The sequence below is a fragment of the Galeopterus variegatus genome, unplaced genomic scaffold (genome assembly GCF_000696425.1).
Source record: "Galeopterus variegatus unplaced genomic scaffold, G_variegatus-3.0.2 Scaffold2473, whole genome shotgun sequence".
Lineage (NCBI taxonomy): Eukaryota > Metazoa > Chordata > Mammalia > Dermoptera > Cynocephalidae > Galeopterus > Galeopterus variegatus.
Window position 1 is genome coordinate 168,197 of NW_007728584.1, and position 22,453 is coordinate 190,649.

At 42.9% G+C, this 22,453-nt stretch overlaps 1 protein-coding gene across 2 annotated transcripts in view; it reads left to right on the forward strand.

Moving 5' to 3' along the window:
• ZNFX1 (zinc finger, NFX1-type containing 1) overlaps positions 1-21,433 on the forward strand; it is a 25,634-nt gene extending 4,201 nt beyond the window's left edge. Inside the window, exons 2-13 of one of the 2 annotated variants that reach the window (XM_008581845.1) lie at positions 189-1,994; positions 5,881-6,012; positions 7,472-7,620; positions 8,257-8,406; positions 9,576-9,690; positions 12,242-12,489; positions 13,987-14,126; positions 15,068-15,222; positions 15,717-15,862; positions 16,788-16,898; positions 17,186-17,281; positions 17,932-21,433. In XM_008581845.1, the coding sequence (XP_008580067.1) occupies positions 189-1,994; positions 5,881-6,012; positions 7,472-7,620; positions 8,257-8,406; positions 9,576-9,690; positions 12,242-12,489; positions 13,987-14,126; positions 15,068-15,222; positions 15,717-15,862; positions 16,788-16,898; positions 17,186-17,281; positions 17,932-20,370 (5,687 nt within the window). In that variant the 3' untranslated portion in view covers positions 20,371-21,433. The remainder of the gene's footprint in view (positions 1-188; positions 1,995-5,880; positions 6,013-7,471; positions 7,621-8,256; positions 8,407-9,575; positions 9,691-12,241; positions 12,490-13,986; positions 14,127-15,067; positions 15,223-15,716; positions 15,863-16,787; positions 16,899-17,185; positions 17,282-17,931) is intronic. The other variant, XM_008581846.1, reaches the window with a different exon arrangement.
• Positions 21,434-22,453: the final 1,020 nt, after the last annotated feature.

Sequence of the window (22,453 nt, forward strand, 5' to 3'; positions counted from 1 at the left end):
GCCCGGGGGGCTCCCAGCGTCCACTGGCTGAGGGTGGTGCGGCCAGTCTCAAAAAAAAAAAAAAAAAAAAAAAAAAAAAAAGTAAGCTCCTAAGTTGTTTTGGGAAATGAGGGCATGTTTATTGTTGTCCTACTGGGTTTCCTTGCCCCTTGATTATTCTGCTTACCCAATATTCCCATTGCGCTTAGGGCCTATGGATGGAGAATTACCACCAAGAGCTAGAAATCAGGCCAATAACCCACCAGCCAATGCTCTCAGAGGAGGAGCCAACCAGTCCAGAAGGCATCCCAGGGCCAACAGTCATCCTGTTCCTTACCAGCAAAGGGAAGAGAGATTTCGGGCCATGGGCAGGAACCCACATCAGGGAAGGAGGAACCAGGAGGGGCATGCCAGTGACGAAGCTAGAGGCCAAAGACATGGTCAGGAGAATGACACCAGGCAGAGAAATGGCAACCAGGAGGGTAAGAACCACGGACCACCATGGTCCAGTGAAAACTTCCAGCAGTGGCGGACCCCCCACCAGAAGCCTGCAGAACAGCCACAGCAGGTGAAGAAACTGGGCTACAAATTCCTAGAAAGTCTTTTGCAGAAAGACCCCTCAGAGGTGGTCATCACACTTGCCACAAGTTTAGGGCTAAAGGAGCTCCTGTCTCATTCCTCCATGAAATCCAACTTCCTTGAGCTTATCTGCCAGGTTCTTCGGAAGGCTTGCAGTTCCAAAATGGACCGCCAGAGCATTCTCTATGTTCTGGGCGTATTGAAGAATTCCAAATTCCTCAAAGTCTGTCTGCCTACTTATGTGGTAGGAATGATCACTGAACCTGTCCCTGACATTCGAAACCAGTATCCAAAACATATAAGCAACATCATCTCCCTCATCCAGGACCTGGTAAGCGTCTTCCCCGCCAGCTCCGTGCAGGAAACATCCATGCTTATTTCCCTCCTGCCAGCTTCTCTTAATGCTTTGAGAGCCTCTGGTGTTGACATAGAAGAGGAGACAGAAAAGAACCTGGAAAAGGTGCAGACCATCATTGAACATCTGCAGGAAAAGAGGCGAGAGGGCACTTTGAGAGTGGATACCTATACTCTAGTGAAGCCTCAGGCAGATCATGTTGAGAGCTACCGGACTGTGCCCATTTACCCTACCTACAATGAAGTGCACTTGGATGAAAGGCCCTTCCTTCGCCCCAACATCATTTCTGGAAAATATGACAGCACTGCTGTCTATTTGGATACCCACTTCCGACTCTTAAGAGAAGATTTTGTCAGACCCCTACGGGAAGGCATTTTGGAACTTCTCCAAAACTTTGAAGACCAGTGCCTGAGGAAGAGAAAGTTTGATGACATCCGAATCTACTTTGATACCAGGATTATCACCCCTTTGTGTTCATCATCAGGCATTGTCTACAAGGTACAGTTTGACACAAAACCACTGAAGTTTGTTCGCTGGCAGAATTCCAAGCGATTACTCTATGGATCCTTGGTATGCATGTCCAAGGACAACTTTGAGACATTTCTTTTTGCCACTGTTTCTAACCGGGAACAAGAAGATCTCTGCCAAGGAATTGTCCAGCTTTCCTTCAATGAACAAAGCCAACAGCTTTTAGCAGATGTCCAGCCCTCTGACTCTTTCCTCATGGTGGAGACAACTGCATACTTTGAGGCCTATAGGCACGTCCTGGAAGGACTCCAGGAGGTCCAGGAGGAAGATGTCCCCTTCCAGAGGAACATCGTGGAGTGCAACTCAGATGTGAAGGAGCCAAGGTACTTGCTAATGGGAGGTAGATATGATTTCACCTCCTTAATAGAGAATCCCTCAGCCACTGGGGAATCTCTGAGGAATGCCGAGGGCTTCAGATACTCCAGAGTTAATGTCTTAGACCCTAACCAGTGGCCCTCAAAAGAAGCCCTGAACCTGGATGACTCCCAGATGGAAGCCTTGCAATTCGCACTCACAAGTGAACTGGCTATTATTCAAGGACCTCCTGGAACAGGTAAGACAGAGAATTTTTCAGCGCACATAACTTCTGCCCTATGAGATAGGCAAGGGAGGCCTGACTCTATGTTTCTAGAATGTCTCATTTGGAAACCTTCTCCTGAAATGGGCATCAAAGTTGTTTATAAAGTAGCCACTTATGGGTCTGTCCAGTTAGCTCAGTTGGCTAGAGCATGGTATTATAACACCAAGGTCAAAGGTTTGACCATACCAGCCAGCCACCAAAAAAAAAAAAAGTAGCTGCTTATAGTGATTTTCCAATGAGGACCCATTGGCATGCATAGTAATAGACCAAAAATCACAAGATTAGAAAAGACTGCTAGAGGTCACACTTAGGGAGATGGATTCTCTCTGCTTCACTGAAGGATATATTTGTTCAATTTTATGTTATTTTAAGTTAAATAGTATCAATATATAATAATAGTACTATGTGCCAAGCACTGTTTTACACACTTTACATATGTTAAGTCATTGTATCCTCACAACAACTCAGTGAGGTAGAAACCATTATTAAAATCATTTTACAGATGAGAAGGCTAAAGCAAAGAAAGGTTAAATAAGCTCTTATTTAAGAGGTGTGAGGTGTGTGTTGAAGCTCACACAGATGGTAAATAATAGACGTAGGACTTGAACTCAAGCAGTCTGGCTGTAGAGTCCTGGCTCCTATCTACCACACTGTACTTGCCTTTCATGGAAATATACCTCCCTCTACTCTCCTTCCCATACTCCATTCTGTAATCCTACTCTGGGGTGGTAACTGCTATTAGCACTTTGATACGCATCTTTCCAGATGTTCTCTAAGGTTAACGTTGATATATCTGTGTGTCTGTACTGTATGTGTATTTATATGTTTACGTATGTACCCATATACTTTTTCTATTTTTATTTAACAAAAATAGGATTATGCCCTATATATTGTTCTACAATGTATTATATGTAACATGTTATGGACATCTTTATATTCTTTACATTACAGTCACATTTAGAAATGTACCTCATTCTTTTTACTATCCCTACATAGTATTCTAGTATCTGAATGCCCCATAATTGTTTTCTTTTGGGTTACACACAGTGCTATAATAAATATCCATATACCTGTATATCTATATCTCTATGTGTGTGTATTTTGGGGTACTCTGCTTATTATTTCTGCAGTTTTTTCCTCTGAAAGTGGAAATTTACATTAATAGTTATAATAGTTACTGCTAAATTAACCTCCCGAAAGGATGTAACCCGCCCCCCCCCTCAAAAAAGATTATAAAAACAGGAAGAGGTCTTTAAAAACACTGATAAAGTAATGGCAACTCATGATAAAAATTTTGTGTAACAGAATGGAAAGTTCTTTTTAATAAGATACACAATATGGGAAAATAGTTTAAAGTGATGTTTTGAGGGCTTTAAAAAAAGGGGAGTGAGGAGGATGTACCAGTTTATACTCCCACCAAGAACGAACTAGTGTTCATTTCCTTCATCCTTTTCAGCATTGTTGTATGTTATCAATTTTTTTAGATTTTGTTGATCTGAGAATTTAAAATTTGGGGCTCATTTTTATTATTACATTTGTCTCATTATTACTTTTATTTTTATTTAATAAATTATGGCTCGATTTTTTTTTTAAAGTCCCTATCTCCCTCCTCCCACCATCCCAGTCAGTTCCCATTTCCCCCTACTTTCTTTAAAACTACTGTGATATAAACACTGTTTTGCACATTACTTTGCTCGCTTGTAAAGTATCTTGGAGACCCTTTCATATTTAACCACTTTCCTGTGGATTTACTATTACAAACATTAGTTCAATTAATAGCCTTGTTTGTGAGTCTTTTTACACACAAATAGAATATATCCAGAAAAGAAATTCCTAACTGGTTCAAAAATGTGTGCATTTTTAATTTTAATAGATGTTTCCAGTTTGCTCTCTGGTAGTGTATATCACAGTAGTTACTTTGTATTTCTTCAGTAAAAAATGAGATTAAATGTCCTTCTTGTGCTTATTAGCTGTTTATATTTCTATTCCTATGGATTGCCTTTTCATAGTCTTTGCCCATATTTCTGTTGAATTGCTTCTTCTTATTGATTTGTAGGAGCTGTTTGTATATTAAAAATATGCATGTTGCAAATAATTTCTTCTAATGTTATCACTTGACTCTTTAATTCCAAGTTTAGTAATCATTTCACACTAGCATTAGACAGACACACCACACCACACACACACACACACACACACACACACACACACACACACACACACACACACACACAGGGCCTACCAATGAGTATGGGAGAAGGTAGTAAAGGAGATCATTTTAGGAGTAGAAGTTCCATAACATATCTACTGTAAGGGGAAGGAAAACACTGGAAGGGGATAGAGTAAATATTGAATTAGAAAGATTCTCTTTCCCACTAAAGTATCCTTATCCGTCCAGTCCTCCAAACCACCAAACTAGAAACCTAGGAGTTATAGGAGTTATCCTTTCCTGCTCACTACCTACCTCCCACCCCAGCCAAACCATTACCAAACCATTATTCTTTACATTACAGTCACATTTAGAAATGTACCTCATTCTTTTTATGATTCCTGCATTTTCACCTCTGAAACTCCTTTTATCTCTGAAACTTCTTCCTTGTCTGCCTGTTTATCTAATCTCCACTGCTGGAGGCAGGCACTGGTCTTCACTCACCTAGAAGATGACAGGAGCCTGCTGACCAGTCCACCCCTTTTACCTCTTGCCTGCTCTTTCCCAATTATCACTTCCCCAGGGAAGCCTCTCCCAACCTCATTGACTAGGCTGTAGTCCTAGTTATATGTTTTCATAATACCATGTATTTCTCATTTACCACATTTATGCTTTTATATTTGTTTGTGTGATTAATTATTATCTTTCTCCTCTATAAGTCTGTAAGGTCCAGGAGGATAAGAACCATGTCTGTTTTGCTCACTATCATATTTCTTGCACCTTACCCAGTGCCTGACACCTGATAGGCACTCAATAAATATTTAAAGAAAAAAAATGAAGGAAGAAATAACTTATCATGATATAATGAAGTCTTTGATTTTCTTGTATTACTCACTCAAATTCGAGTTTCTTGTTCCTGTTTTTTTTGTTTTTGGGGGTTTTCTTTTGCAGCTGGCCAGTATGGCAATCCAAATCCTTGACCTTGGTGTTATAACAAACTTTGAGTTTTGAGGACAGTGGCTGCCTTACTCAGCCTGACACAATGTAAGAGTTTGTCAGTTTGTAGACTTAATTAATTAATTAATGGCCAATTACTAAGGAGCCCATAACTCTGACTCCAATGTTGATTTCTGAGTTTTCCCCTCCCATCACAAAGGCAAGTCTACCACGGTATATAAAAAGAATTTCTAAAGAATTTGCCATATGATATTAGAAAAAACATATATGTCCATCAATAGGGAGTTGGCTAAAAAATACCTTATAGCTGTAAAAAAAAAAAAAAAAAGCAAAATGAGGGTCGGCCTCGTAGTTCACTCGGGAGAGTGCAGTGCTGATGGCACCAAGACCATGGGTTCGGATCCCTATATACGGATGGCCAATTTGCTCACTTGGAGAGCGTGGTGTTGACAACATCAAGTCAAGGGTTAAGATCCCCTTACCAGTCATCTTTTAAAAAAAAAAAAAAGACTATCTCTGGAAAGTTCACAAGAAACTGGTAATATTGGTTTCTTCCAGCAAGAGGAACTGGGTGACTAGGGGACAGAAGTGCAGGGGGAACTTTTCACAGTATACCCAGCTGTGCTTCTTGGATTTTAAACCATCTCAGTGTATTACCTTAAAATAAAATTTAACAAATTTTTGCTCTAAGTAATTAATTACTCCTTTTATAAAGTCTCTAAATTTTGAAATTTCTTTTTCCTTATTTTCTAGGCAAAACCTATGTTGGTCTAAAAATTGTTCAGGCCCTTCTAACCAATGAGTCCGTTTGGCAAATTAGCCTCCAGAAGTTCCCCATCTTGGTTGTGTGTTATACAAATCACGCTTTGGACCAGTTTCTGGAAGGTAATATCTGAGCAAACTCGTTCTCTATCAAGACATCTGTGGTTGAACCAACAACATCAGCAACTTCATTATCTTTGTATTGCTTTTTGAGTAAAGTCCACAGTCCTTATCATGACTTTCAAGGCCATGCATGATCTGTCCCAGCCCAACTCTAAGCTGTATCTTTTACTTCTTCCCTTGTTCTCCCTAATTCCAACAACACTGAGTGTCTTCAATTCCTTGAATTTCTCTAGCTTCTCCCTTGGTCCATGCTGGTGCCCTGCCTGGAATGCACTTTTTTCCCCTCTCTCTCTCTCTCTTCATCTTGAACTTATCCAGCCTGAGTGGCTCCAACTCATTCTTCAGGTCTCACTTTAAACTCTCTTCTTTGGGTAGATTTTTGCTATTGTCCCCAAACAAGTCTCCTTTTGTATTTTTTCTTTTTTTGTAGTCTGTTTTATGTGTCTCTACCCTAGACTGTAAACACTGTGAGGGGTGGTCCTGTTTCTTGCTGTATTCACAGATTGTGGCACATATTAGGTACTCGAAAAATACTAACTGCATTAATGAATGAATGAGTATGTGCTTTTTCTCTTTTGCTTAGAATATTATTTAACATTCTTCCATACCCTCTTTTCACCTAGATAAATCTTCTTTATTCTTAGAGTCTCAGTTTAAATATTAGATCCTCAAGAATAGATCCCTACCCACCCAGATTAGGTAAGGTCTCCTGCTATCCACCGATAGCATCATGTACTCACAATACTTATTACACTTTTCACTATTGTAATAAATTGTTTAATGAGGGCTGGCCAGTTAGCTCAGTTGGTTAGAGTGTGGTGTTACACCACCAAGGTCAAGGGTTCAGATCCTTGCACTGGCCAGCCACAAAAATATAAATAAAGAAAAATAAATTAATAAATTATTTAATGAGTACCTTCTCTGCTAGACTTTGAGATATGAGAACAAATCAAATCAAGTCTGTGTATTGACTGCTATATCTTTAGAACCTGGCCCATGCCTGGAACATATAAGCAATCCGTAAATCTGCCAAGCAAATAATATGTAACATTTACTGAGTGCTTGCTTTGTACCAGGACCTAGTGAGGGGGTATAAAGATATTCTTTCATTTATCCAGACTGTAGCTCTATGAGGAAAGTATTATTGCCTCTAAATCACAGACAAAGAAATTGAGACTCGAGTAACTTGCCCCAGGTTACACAGCAGTAAGTGGTGAAGACAAGATTTGGGTCCCCAGTTGTCTTATTCCAGAGCCTATGCTCTTAAGCACTACACTTTATGCTCTGCAGGTCACATCCTCTCTGGGGTCTTCTTGCTCATTAATGGAGTAAATTTCCTGAAAGCACAAGTTTGTTCACTAAGGGACCAATTGAGACAGGATCCCATACACACATAACTCTTACCCGAGAACCCAGCATAGCTCCTCTCAACCCTACCATACTCCACTGTGCTCCACAGGCATCTACAAATGTCAGAAGACCAGCATCGTGCGGGTGGGTGGAAGGAGCAACAGTGAAATCCTGAAGCAGTTCACTCTGAGGGAGCTGAGGAACAAGCGGGAATTCCGCCGCAACCTGCCCATGCACCTCCGAAGGGCGTACATGAGTGTAAGTCCCAGCTCTGGAATGTTTGAGGGAATTAAAGGGGGACCTAAACAAGATAGAAGTGGATATCTGGGTAGGCAGCCCAGATATGGAGGTTCCTCAATGCTCTGAAGAACCCAGATCCCTTCCATCATTCCTTTCTTCTAATTTCTTGGTGTGATCTTTGCCTTCATAATCCAAGATGAGGAAAGGACAAAGAAGGGCACACTGCCCTTCCCCACTCCTGCCAAGACTTTAAGGCTACCTCCCCAAATCACCCACAGCACTATTAGAGCCCATTAATCAGGGAAATATCATCTTTTAGCTGGGCAGCAATGTACCCAACCAAAAATCTCAGTTCTTATTACCAAGGAAAAGAGAGAGAACAGATACTGTGAGGCTTGAAGCCTCGGTCACAGTATCCTTGGCCTGTTTTTCTGTTGTATTATGTGTTTCCTTTTCTTACTGATTGGTAAGAGTCTGTAGACATTTTGGATACAAACCTTTTGGTTTCAAGACCACAATAATGTGCCTTGGGAAATTGGTTTGTTGACTGGTGTATTTATTTATTCTGTCTTAGCTTCATTTTCCCTCAGGGCAGGGACTGAGTTTGGGGGATGATGATATTTCCTCATCATTCTTTCCCTCTGTTCTTGGCAGATCATAACACAGATGAAGGAGTCAGAGCAAGAGCTTCGTGAAGGAGCCCAGACCCTGGAGTGCACCATGCGTGGCGTTATACGGGAACAGCACCTGGAGAAATACATCTCCCCCCAACACTGGGAAAGCCTGATGAATGGACCAGTGCAGGTAGGGGTCACCCCAGGGGACCCAAACATGTCACTTGCCTCAGTACTTGAAGGAAAACTCCAACAGATGCAGCAATCCAAAGCTTTAGCTGTTTGGCAATCTAACGCTGCCATAATGTAAAAAATTCCCTTTCATGATGAAAGGCATTTGAGTATATTGGTCAGGTACAAGACTCTGGAACCAGCCTGCTGGGTTTGAATCCTAGCTTTGCCTTGTACAAGTTAATTAATTTTTCTGTGCCTGTTTCCTCTTATTACAAAGTGAGGATAATAATAGCTTTAAGTTGAACCATATAAAGTTGCCAATATTTGTAAATTTGACTTGCAAAAATGGCAATTTCTTACAGATCAACTTAACTCTTATCTTACTGTTATTTGGATAAACAAGTTAATATTTGTAAGTGTCTTCATAAGTGTGCTATAAGTGTTTGTTAAATGAAAATAAACAAAATCATGTTAAATAAAATCATAAGCAGAGACAACCTAGCACATATAGACAGCTTGGGAGTTGATAAACCTAGACTGACTGTGTGGTCACACAGACTTGGACAAGTGTGATCCTCAACAATCAAACAAGGATAATAATAATGTCTGCCTTCAAATTATATTGTAAGAAATAACTGAGATGATCTCTGCAAATGGTAGCTCTATTATCATTGGGTTGGTGATTTCCAGAGTTACACACCCAAAAGCTTAAAGGGATCAATCAAGTTCTATAAATAAGTGAAGCAGTCTAAAAGTGAAACATTAGCAAGTAAGACTCCAGCAAACTAGAAAAGGGGTAGCAGCAACCTAGTTCCAGCCATTTGCTGCCATTCAGTTATACAGGCTCATTGTTGTCATAGCTCCTGATTTTGTCAAGAGAGGATAGAAATTTTGATTTTTTAAATTCTATGCATGTCACATTAAATGTTCTAGTTGTTCAAGAGATGCTAATTTGCAACCTCAGAATTTTTTTTTTTTTTAATTATAAAAGTCCCTATATAAGATGACCGGCAAGGGGATCTTAACCCTTGACTTGGTGTTGTCAGTACCACACTCTCCCAAGTGAGCTACGGTCCAGCCCTGCAACCTCAGAATTATAAGGGAATTACTTTTTACCCTTTGAGGAGACCTTGCCATCACACATTATCATAGAATTCTTGTGACTGATAATTCTTCCTTCCTCAGGATAGTGAATGGGTCAACTTCCAGTGTTGGAAGCGTTCCATGATGCTGGAGTGGCTGGGTCTAGGTGTCGGTTCTTTCACCCAAAATGTTGCTCCAGCAGGACCTGAGAATACAGGTAAGAAGTGCATTTCTTAAGGTAGAATATTATAAAGACCAGAACAGCAGGACTTAAAAGTTTTGCCCAGAAAACATAAAGCTCTATGAATCAATCAGAGAATGACAAATAGCTTAATAGGAAAATAGGTAAAAGACTTTCAACAGACACAACACAAAATAAGAAATCCTGTTGGTCAATAGATATATGAAAAGTGCTCATTAGAAACAAGGAGTATTAGCTTTTGCTCAAGCCATTCTTGCCGTGTAACACCCTATGTCACTGTAGAGAGTCACCACCAAGAAGAAGGCTCTCACCAGATGTGTTCCCTGGACATTGGACTTCCCAGGCTCCAAAATGTAAGAAATAAATTTCAGATAACACCAAGGTCAAGGGCTCAGATCTTACCAGCCAATCTGCCAAACCCAACCCCACCCGCCAAAAAAAGAAATTTCATTTTTTTATAAATTACTCAGTTTCAGGTATTCTGTTTATAAGCAACAGAAATGGACTAATACATCTAATAATAGGGGGGACTGTTAATAAAGTTATTCTATCCCATTATGAATTTTTTGAAGAACTAAATTTATACTAAAATTAAAAATAGGAACCATTAAAAAGGTTTGCCTCTGAGGTTGTGAGACTTGGAATGGAAGAGAGAAGGGTAGAAACTGCTGATTTCTTATTTGGTATATATTAAAAGATTTTTAAATAAAAACTTTTATTTAGCCAATAAAAAAAAGAAAAAGAAAAAAAGGAACAAACTAGGGGAATTAAAACTCAGTGAGTCCTCTTCAGCCAATTAAGCCCACTATGCTCCTTTCCTCGTGAGGGCCCAGTATACAGTGGCTGCAAACAGCAGCCTCCTTGGTAGTGTATGCAGACTGTTGCTTATATGGGCTGCCTTAAGGGACCTTGAAGGCAGCCCTTTCCAATAGACATTCATGTCCCTTACCTAGCACTGTCCCAGTCTAGGCTCCAGACAAGTATGTGGGGTACCTTTGGAAAGCCCAGGGCACAGTGGCCAGGGTTCACATTGGCCAAATCATCATGCTTATCCACACCAAGCTGCAGAATGAGGAGCATATGATTGAGGCCCTATGTAGGGCTAAGTTGAAGTTCCCTGGCCTCCAGAAGATCCACATCTCAAAGATGTGGGGCTTTACCAAGTTTAATGTCAGTGAATTTAAAAACATGGTGGCTGAGCAGCAGCTCATCCCAGATGGTTGTGGGGTTAAATATATCACCAACAGTGGCCCCCTGGACACTTGTGAGAGTTTTCACTGTGCTGCCCCTCCTTACTCACACTCACTAATACATCCTGCTTGCCATCCAAAAAAAAAAAAAAACCCAATGAGGTACTATTACACACCTACCAGATTGGCAAAAATTAAAAAGTCTGATATAACCCTATATTGATGAGGGTGTGGATCAGTGGGAACTCTGATACCCTGCTAGTCGGGATATAAATTGGCACATCTACTTTATGATAGCAAAAAAACAGGAAGAACTCAAATATTCATCAACATTTGTACGATGGATAGATCAATTACAATCTACTCAGATAATGAAATACTATATAACAGTGAAAAGGAACAAACCACAGCATATACAGCAACATACATGAATCTCAAAAAACATGCTGAATGAAAAAGGCAAGTTACAGAAAAATATATATACTAGACAACGTGTTGTTTATAGAGATATATAGTATATATATGATAACTTTTTTTGTTTTTAAGGGGAAATGACTAATATAAAATTCAGGTTAGAAGAGCCCACAGAATCATAAAAAGATTTGGTAGTTTTCTCCTTAAATTGAGTGGAAGGTACCTGGATGTTCATTTTATATATTTTTATTATCCTTTAAACTGCATATTTACATTGTATATACTTCTTTATATGTCTATTTGATATAAGTAAGACTTTTTTTTTAACCATCTTGAATTATTTATTAGGTAGATATTTGTTGAATGTATAACTTAGAAATAGTTACAAACCCAAGCCAGTCATTTTGCTTTATGATTACTTTATACATCTTGTTTGTAATGATGAATTCAGTACTTTTAGTCCTTTTCCTGGGGTTTCAGTCACAGTTAATGATGATTTACTGCACTGTGCATTCTTCACATTCAATAGCATACAGAACATTGCAGGAATAACAACAGGGGCATCATCCTGATATTGCTTGGAAGTAGGCTGGATTTGTCATAATTTCAGAGGCTGGTAATTCCAAAGTCTATGGAACACATCTGGTGAAGGCCTTGTCCTGGTGGTGATTATAGAAACTCAGGGTATCACATGGCAAATATGACAGGAGCAGAAAGCAAGTAAAACGTTTCTTAAGGCATGCATTCATGTGATTTTTAAAATATAAAACATGTAACAAAAGAGTATATAAAGAAACCTAAGTCTCCCTCCCCTAACTCTCAATCCTGCCAGTTTCCCTTCCCCAAGGTAACCACTTAAGCCCCTTGAGAATGTCTTCATGCACCTGAGCTCTTTAGGTGCCCTCTTCCATACCTTGGTTTCAAGAGTCTCCATCTGTGTCTTGTCTACTTTCCTCTCTTAGCCCAAGCAGGAGGAGAGGAGCAAGAAGAAGGGGAGGAGGAGGATTCACTGATCGAGATCGCAGAAGAAGCCGACCTGATTCAAGCAGACCGGGTGATTGAAGAGGAAGAGGTGGTGAGGCCCCAGCGGCGGAAGAAGGAAGAGAATGGGGCAGACCAGGTGTTGGCCAAAATGCTTCTGGCCATAAGGCTAGACCACTATGGCCCCAGGACAACAGCTGGGCAAGAGCAAGCCTCAGGAGAATGGGAGGTAAACTCACTTCCTCAGGGCCCTGAAAGCCCCAGCAGAATGGGAAACAGGAATTCAGTTATTGTTGCCAGGCGGGTGTGGGTTAGATTCTGTTAAAACAGGCTTGAGAGTGTTCTGACCACTTCTGTTTTCCCCCACTTCTAATAACAGTGTGTTCACTGCATCCTCACAATTAGCTAATATACGCATTTTACAACCTAACCCTGGTATATGGCTCTTCAGGGGTGCTCTGGAAAGAAATGCCAACTTAGAAAGGTGGGAAGCAGGTAGCTAAGTGTTCTCTAGAACTTTTAGAAAAATGCAGCATATGAGTTGGATCACTTAGGTCTCAGTGCTTCATGCCTTCATGTGTGTTATCTTCTGTGAACATGTATTAAGATTTTAGAAGGTCAAAGTAAAACAATGATGCAAGGCCCCCAGACTGGATGGAATACTCATCCTTCATTGACGTTGGAATTTGACACCTCTAAAAGGCAGAATGGTGTGAATGCCCAGATGTCTCCATGTAGACTTTCCCTTTGCTCCTTCTTTTGGTCAAGCCCAGTCGTCCTCAGAATTCACCATGCATTATTATGATGATAGAGGACTGGATACTCAAAATAAATTTTAAACCCCAGTGATAATTTAGGGACTCTCAAGGGCAACTTTGGATGCAGTTTTCACTCAACTGCTGCCTTTGTACCTGATCTCCTAGCTTAGTTCAACATCGCTATACGTAGGGGGTGGAGTCATGATCCCAATCTTTAGAAGCATGGATTGGGCATCTTTCTGCCATTTGGCCTCAGGAGAGGTTGATTTGTTTGGTTTTGAAGGCAGGGAGTTGTCTTTAATCTGGTGACATCCATCTCACATGCCAATCCTTCTAAAGGCTCATGGCCTCAGACTCAGTGGCAGAGCCAAGAGAAAGCACTTTCTCCTAAACAGTGCCTTTTACCTACTTGTTAAAGGTACTACATTGATATGATGGCATTAGGACCACTTTAGCAGGCCCTCTGCCAAGCCCTGCACTAAGCACTGGCTGCTAGGCATTGGTAGTACAGCAGTCAACAAGAGAAACCCACCCCTACTACTTCCTGACACATGTTTTAGGAATGAGAAGCAGATTGTGGTCAAAAGACATTCAATGATAACTAGTGCCAGCACTGTTATAATTGCTTTCCATGTATTTACTCCTGTCAAGCGAACTACCCTATGAAGAAGTGCTATTATTATTCCCATTTTATAGAAGGGGATGCTGAGTCACTCAGAGGTTAAGGAACTTGCCCTAGGTATCACACCCTAATAAGAGGTCAAGTGGGGCTTTGAACCCAGGCAAATTGGCTCCAGAGTCCTTGTTTAGTCAACTGTCCAATGGAATAGCTGTTGGAAGAGTGTGAGATGCTTGAAGTCCATCAGAAATGGCAGCCCTTTTTCTTATGTGCTACGGTCACCACCTTGGGCTTAGAACTGGGCCTGCCTTGGCTCGACGGTACTGTACTTGGTATTGTTTGTCTACAGACCCAGAGTAAACAGAAAAAGAAAATGAAGAAGAAAGTGAAGGTTGAGCTTCGCAAACTGAACACCATGACTGAAGCTGAGGCCAGTGAGATCTGGGACGTTTGGCAGCTGGACCTGAATTCTCGGTGGCGGCTTTATAGGTACTGTACCCAACTCTTAGCCCGCCCATTTAATTTCCCCAGGAAGTTCTGTTCTTTTCTGTTCCCAGAACACTCCCCACCCCCAAGACGTTCAACAATGTTAGCTAATTATTGATTGAGTACTACCACTGAGCTCAGTGCTGCGGATGAAGCAATGGGATAGAATGGACACTTGCTCTACCTTCATGGAGTGTTGAGTCTATCCAGAGACAAGTGAGTCACATAATTCCACAAATAAAAGTGGGCGTAAACACTATGAAGGAAAAGAGCAAGAAATACTAAGAATATTATGTGATATCTGAGCCAGTCTGAGGTATCCAGGAACATGATGGTGTTGGAAGCAAGATCTGAAAGATGAGTAGGCATTATCAAGTCCAGGGGAAAAGGGGGAGCAGATGAGGTTGAGGGGACCACATAGGCAAAGGCCCTGAGATGGGAGGGAGCATAGCTGTGTGACTCTGGCACAGAGAAAGATGGCAAGTAAAGTTAGAAGGGTGGGCAGGGCCTTGTACGGCTCAGGTGGGGAGTGTGGATTTTACCTGAAGAGTAGCAGAGAACCATTGGAAGGTTTTATAGCAGAGTAGTGACATTATCTGTTTTACTTGTAAAAACAAGTACTCTGTGGAGGATTAGGAGAGGGGAAGAGACTGAGGTAGGGATGGGGTAGGGAGAATATATGAGAAATTCTTCCTAAAGCTTTTGAAGTCTCTTATTCTCTTCCCAATAGTTAACCTTTATTCTTTATCCTACCCCCTTCCTTAGTTCCTGACCACTCTGCACATCAATTTGTTGGCATTTTGGACTCTTGGGTCCTCTCTCTTTCTCTCTCTGGCCTGTAAACTCCTCGAGGGTCCAGATTTCACTTTATACATTGGGCACACTGAAAGGAGTTCCTCCACCTTCTCAGAGACACGGCATCTTTTCCCTGTTTCTTTCTCCAGGCTATGGCTACAGATGTACCAGGCTGACGCCCGCCGGAAGATCCTCAGCTATGAACGCCAGTACCGCACATCAGCAGAGAGAATGGCTGAACTAAGACTCCAGGAAGACCTGCACATCCTTAAAGATGCCCAGGTCATAGGAATGACAACCACAGGTAAGAAAATATGGGGAAATTTACCTGTTTCAGCCAAGTTCACTTTTTTTTTGGCGGCTGGCTGGTACAGGGATATAAACCCTTGACTTTGGTGTTACAAAGCCACACTCTAAGAGAGCTAACCGGCCAGCCCCCAAGTTCCCTTCTGATACCAACATCGTATCAGATTTTCTAGGACAGGTGAAGAGAAGCTTCTTTAGTAGGTTAGAGGAAAATAACATGAAAAGCTATTGAAAGCAACTCGTATTTTGGGAGCTCTTGGCACAATTCACCCATTTGCTCCTACTGAGTGACCAACATGGGTGTGATGCTCTGGAGAACACCCGGCACCCATTCTCTCATTCAGTAGTCACCACAGCCCTGGATGAATATGAGGGGTCAGTTGCCACTGACCCAGGTTCAGGGAAAGTACAAAAGAGGATTCCCAGAGGCCCAGTGGCCCTATGGGTCCTGTGCCTTAGCTCAGAGGAGCCTTTCTCCTTTCCTGACTTGAGGGGCTGCCAAATACCGCCAGATCCTGCAGAAGGTGGAGCCTCGGATTGTCATCGTGGAAGAGGCTGCCGAAGTCCTTGAGGCCCATACTATTGCCACATTGAGCAAAGCATGCCAGCACCTCATTCTGATTGGGGACCACCAGCAGGTAAAGCAGGAGCATCTGGAAGATGGGCTGGCTCTCTGGAAGGTGGGATCAAACAGGAGGACCCCAGCCTCTCTGCTTCAGCAGTCTTCAAGTTTACTAGTGGCTTTTTGTGATTCCTCTTGCCCTCACCTCCCATATTGTCTAAGAGCAGATGTTGTTAGATTTGGTGTGTATTTTATTTTTGTTTTGTTTTGTTTTGTTTTTTTTCTTGGTAGCTGTCAAGTACAGGGAACTGAACCCTTGACCTTGATGTTATAAGGCCAGGTTCTAATCGGGGCGTACGTTAGAAGTACCATCATCCATTTCACTGCTACGTTCCTAGAGCACCGTGGCCTCTTGAGTGTTACAATAGCATGCTCCTCAGTCTCCCTTCTATTTTTGCTACCCTCTAATCCATTCTCCATAAAGGAGCCAGAGTGAATTTTTTTAATTTTTAAAAATCAGATCATGTCAGTTCCCAGCTTAAAACCTTCCAGTGGTTTCCTATTGCACTTAACATAAAAATAAAGGCTTCTTAAAGTGGCCTAGAAAAGCCAATATGATCAGGTATTGGCTTGTTTCTCTGATTTCATCTCATTTGCTCATGGTCTTCCCACCGTCCGTCCTTCCTGCTCCCTCTCATGGCTTGCTTTTCAAATAACTGACTGGCCACTTCATTCATACTGGTATCAACTCAGATGTCACGGTTCAGAGAGGCCTAGTTGACCCCCCCACCCCCAACCTCAGGCACTCTCACATCACCCTTAGCTCTTGTCTTCACAGCCCTTGTCACTATTAAACCTTAACCTGTCAGCAGCTAGAATGGTGCCTGGCACATAGGTAATTAAAAAACATTTGCTAGATGGATGGATGGACAGAAGATGGATGGATGGATGGTTAAAATACATTTTCAATAGAGAATCCTCTGCCATGTTTCTCTTCTCAGCTGCGTCCCAGTGCCAATGTGTATGATCTGGCCAAGAACTTCAACCTTGAGGTGTCCCTTTTTGAACGGCTAGTGAAAGTCAACATTCCCTTTGTACGTCTGAATTATCAGGTGAGAAGCTAGACCTCTGTTATTACCAAACGCCCAGGAGAAGGCTCCTGGGAGCCTGCCAACTGCCAGTAAGAGAGGTCTTATAAAAACAAAACCAGTTTAGTAATGACCAGAAGATCACCTTGTGTTAACTTTTTGTTAGACGAAGGAGCTGTTTACATTATGCTTTCTCCCTATTATTATTTTCAATTGTTACCTCTAGATTTTCCCCCAGCAACCTAGTCTTTAGAGAAATTGTCCACTTGTCCTCTGTCCATGTTTCTAATGACATACACATATTGTTCCAGCACCGTATGCGCCCTGAAATTGCCCGCCTTTTGACCCCCCACATTTACCAGGATCTGAAGAATCACCCCTCTGTTCTCAAGTATGAGAAGATTAAGGTGAGACTGTTCTATCTGGTCTTTCCTTGATGGTGTCCACAGCCTAGGAGACTATATTTTCCTCAGGAAGAAAAAAGGGCTTTCAGAAGAGAACAGAACCAGCTTTTTTAAAAAACTGGCTATTGGGAGAAAAAATAGTATAGAAATTGAGAATACAGACCTGGGTTTTTTAATCCCAGCTCTGCCACTTAGTAGCTGTGTAATGTTTAGCAAGTTATATAAAAATTCTGAGTGTCAGGGTCTTCCTCTGGACAATGCGAGTAATGGTTCATGCCTCATCCTGCCTGTACTGAGGAGGAAATGCATGTAAAGTGGTGAGCACAGCAGAGTGAGTGCTCAGTAAGTTAGCCGCTCGTTCCCCTGGCTGTAAGTCTTACATTGCGGGTGGCTATTTTAAATGTTAATATCATACATGTATCTTGAAAACTAAAACAGACATAAATTCTTTATCCATTTCATAGTTTACCATGGCCCCAAACAAAGCATATAGTGACTAACTTCAGAATTAAAGATAGTGATGTGGAAGGTACAGAAAGCTTTCCAGGTTCTCCCTCTGGAGCAAGGTTAGTGGCCAGTGCCTATGAAGATAGGAAGAAGACAGCAAAGGCCATGAGTGAACCTTCTAATATGCCACTTCTTTTCCTTTTCAGGGTGTCTTTTCCAACCTTTTCTTTGTAGAACACAACTTTCCTGAACAGGAAATTCAAGAAGGCAGAAGCCATCAGAACCAGCACGAGGCTCACTTTGTCGTGGAGTTGTGCAAGTACTTCCTGTGCCAGGAATATTTGCCGTCCCAGATTACAATCCTCACCACCTATACCGGACAGCTCTTCTGCCTGCGCAAACTCATGCCTACCAAGACATTTGCTGGCATCAAGGTCCATGTCGTGGACAAATATCAAGGAGAAGAGAATGACATCCTCCTCCTCTCTCTAGTGCGAAGCAACCAGGAAGGCAAGGTGGGTTTTCTCCAGATATCCAACCGCATCTGCGTGGCCTTGTCCCGAGCCAAGAAGGGCATGTACTGCATTGGAAACATGCAGATGCTGGCAAGGGTGCCCTTGTGGAGCAAGATCATCCATACCCTTCGAGAGAACAATCAGATAGGCCCCGCACTCCAGCTCTGCTGCCAGAACCACCCTAATACCCACACCTTAGTATCCAAAGCTTCTGACTTCCAAAAAGTGCCGGAAGGAGGCTGCAACCTGCCTTGTGAGTTCCGGCTGGCCTGTGGGCATGTCTGCACCCGTGCCTGCCACCCCTATGACTCCTCACATAAGGAGTTCCAGTGCATGAAGCCATGCCAGAAAGTCATCTGCCAGGATGGGCACCGGTGCCCCCTTGTTTGCTTCCAGGAGTGTCAGCCTTGTCAGGTAAAAGTGCCCAAAATCATTCCTCAGTGTGGCCATGAACAAATGGTCCCTTGTTCCATGCCTGAGTCAGATTTCTGCTGCCAGGAGCCTTGTCCCAGGGTCCTGAGATGTGGGCACAGATGCAGCCATTCATGTGGGGAGGACTGTGTGAGGTTGTGTTCAGAATTGGTCACCGTGAAACTCAAGTGTGGGCACAGCCAACCGGTGAAGTGTGGTAATGTGAAAGACCTCGAGTTTGATCTGCCAGTCAAGTGCACCACCAAGTGTGGCACCATCTTGGACTGCGGCCATCCTTGTCCCGGTTCCTGCCATACCTGCTATGAAGGGCGCTTCCATGAGCGCTGTCAGCAGCCCTGCAAGCGCCTGCTCATCTGCTCACACAAGTGCCAGGAGCCATGCATTGGCGAGTGCCCACCCTGCCAGCGTACCTGTCAAAACCGTTGTGTCCACAGCCAGTGCAAGAAGAAGTGTGGGGAGCTGTGCAGCCCCTGTGTGGAACCCTGTGTCTGGCGCTGCCAGCACTTCCAGTGCACAAAACTCTGCTCTGAACCCTGCAACCGACCCCCATGCTATGTGCCTTGTACTAAGCTGCTGGCTTGTGGCCACCCCTGCATAGGTCTGTGCGGGGAGCCCTGCCCCAAGAAGTGCCGTGTCTGCAACCTGGATGAAGTCACCCAAATCTTCTTTGGCTTTGAGGATGAGCCTGATGCCCGCTTTGTGCAGCTAGAGGACTGCAGCCACATCTTCGAGGTACAAGCCTTGGACCGCTACATGAATGAGCAGAAGGATGATGAAGTCGCCATCAAGCTGAAGGTCTGCCCTATCTGCCAGGTGCCCATCCGCAAAAATCTGAGGTATGGAACCAGCATCAAAGAGCGGCTGGAAGAGATTGAAATCATCAAGGAAAAGATCCAAGGCTCAGCAGGGGAAATTGCAACCAGCCAAGAACAACTTAAGGCCCTGCTGGAGAGGAAGAACCTCCTCCATCAAATACTTCCTGAAGATTTCTTGATGCTAAAGGAAAAGCTGGCCCAGAAAAATCTGTCAGTGAAGGACCTGGGCCTTGTTGAGAATTACATTGGTTTCTATGACCACTTGGCCAGCCTGTGGGATTCCCTGAAAAAGGTGCATATCTTAGAACAAGAAAGAGTGAGGACTCGACTAGAGCAGGTCCATCAGTGGCTGGCCAAGAAGCGCTTGAGCTTCACCAGTCAGGAACTGAGTGACCTCCAAAGTGAAATCAAGAGGCTCACGTATCTACTGAACCTCCTGAGCCGCTGCAAGATGGCAGAGAAGATAAAAGGTAGCATAGCAGAAGAGGTCTACAGTGTCCGGAATGTCCTCGAGAAAACATGTAAGTTCACCCAGGAGGATGAACAGCTTGTGCAGAGAAAGATGGAACTTCTGAAAGCCACCCTTCCCTGCTCTGGCCTGGGCATCTCAGAGGAAGAGCGAGTGCAGATTGTCAATGCCATGGGTTTTCCTCGTGGCCACTGGTTCAAGTGCTCCAATGGCCATATCTATGCGATTAGTGATTGTGGGGGAGCCATGCAGAGGGGCACCTGTCCTGACTGTAAGGAGGTGATTGGTGGCACACATCATACTCTGGAAAGTAGCAACCAGCTTGCTTCTGAGATGGATGGAGCCCAGCACCCTGCCTGGTCTGACACAGCCAACAACCTGATGAACTTTGAGGAGATCCAGAGGATGATGTAGGAAGATGGCACCTGCGTTTACCCCAGCCACCATATAGCTGGGTTGGCTCTCTTATGAAGGAACTGAAGTTTTTTTATTATTGTCCTTTAGTCTTAGCACTAAAGGATCCACTTTTAGGGCTTGCCCACATCATTTCTAGATTTATCCCTGCGCCAGAGTTAGCACTTTATCTCCAGAACTGAGAGCAAAATTAACAGATCTCACCTCTTTCTCTCCCCTACAAATTAGTGGACCGATTCCCTGGAGCATGTTAGAGGCTTCCAACTAGGACTACCTAGTGGTACCTCTCTGTCATGACTCACTCAGATGTTTCTTCTACAATGTTTCCAGGGCACAGAGTATAAGCTCAGTGCAACTGACTGATTCTAATTGCTAGGCCCTAACTTGCAGACTAACTCTCATTCTAAAGAACAGAGGCCCAGAGGGAATTGTTTATGAACCACTTATCCCTTCAAGGAGCACAAGAAACCCTCCTGCCCTCTTCCTTGGGCACCCTCCCTCCAGGAGATGGAGGCATGTGATAAGACAAAGACATTACAACTCACCTTCACCCAGTTACCTATTCACTGAGAGGGAAAGTGGAACTACACACATCTGCAGACTTATGCAGCAGGCCCAGGCTGAGTGATCCCATACCATTTCCTGTGACTTGTATTTTTGGGATGGTGGAGATTTCTTGACCTGCTATAGGAGAGTTTTGGTAGCAGTGCTGGTTCCCCCAAGGCCCTGTATGGAGCTAAACTCCCATTCATTACCAGCAGCACCTATCCCATGTGTGATCCTTCATCCCAACATCCTCTCTTACAGCTTTTGCCTGGGGCAGGGTTAGCATGCCAGCAGCTTCTACAGGCCCCATTGCAAGGCCAGAAGCCAGCACCCAGGCCTGCTGCCTGCATATGCATTCCCTTGATCCAGTGTTCCTTAGAACTGACATTTAGCCATCTCAGGTCCTTTCTAATGTGGGCAAGAAAAATGCCCCTTTCCTATGTATGCATTTCTTTTTTTGTCTTTACTATGCACTTTAGCTTATAAAGCCAATTAATAAAGACAACGATTGAGAACATCAGTGGTCCATGTCTGTCCTCACCTTCTAGAAGCAACTAAGGCAGCCTGACACAGAGAACAGGGACCGGGCAGGCACTGCCTACAATGAGGCCATGCATTTTGTTTGTTTTTGTGGTATGGGGTTTTTATTTAGTTGGTGGGTCATTTTTACCCAAGGTAAAAAGAAACATTTTTTTTCGACCTTTACAAAAAGGTACACTTGAAGTTTCCTTCCCTAGAAGCAATGCTGTTAGCTTCATGGGTCCTCCTAAAGATAAATTGCATATGCAATATATATCCCCTTAAAAAAAGAAAAGTACACAGTTCTGCACTTGGCTTTTTTAGCCTAACCTACCCTTTTCATTAGTATATAGAGTAGAAAATATTTTAATCACCTTAGTACTTTTACTAGTCTTTACAATTTTACAAAATGACGATACATTCTTGTTGCCTGCAAATGTGAATGCCTTCTCTTAATTGCCTGAAATTAATACATCAAGAAAAAAGAATTAGAAAAATAATGTCTTAGTCCCTTCGGGCTGCTTAAAAACAATGTACCTTAGATTGGGTAATTTATAAACAACAGAACAATTTCTCACAACTTCTCACAGTTCTGGAGGCTGGGAAGTGCAAGATCAACATGCCAGCAGATTCAGTGTCTGGTGAGAAATCACTCTTTGCTGTGCCCCCACATGGTGGAAGGGCAAACAAGCTCCCCAAGGCCTCTTTTTATAAGGGCACTAATCCCACTCACAAGGTGTTATTAGTCCGTTTGTGTTGCTATAACAGAAATACCTGAGACTGGGTAATTTATAAAGAACAGAGATTTATTTGGCTTACGATTCTGGGACAGCTGCATGTGACATGGGCCTCAGGCTGCTTCTACTCATGGCAGAAAGTGGCAGGCAGCTGGCAGGTACAAGCAGGTCACATGGCGAGAGGAAGCAAGAGAGAGGAGGTGCTAGGGTCCTATAAACAACCAGCTCTTGTGGGAACTAACAGAGCGAGAACTCACTCATGCCCCTCACCCCCAGGGAGA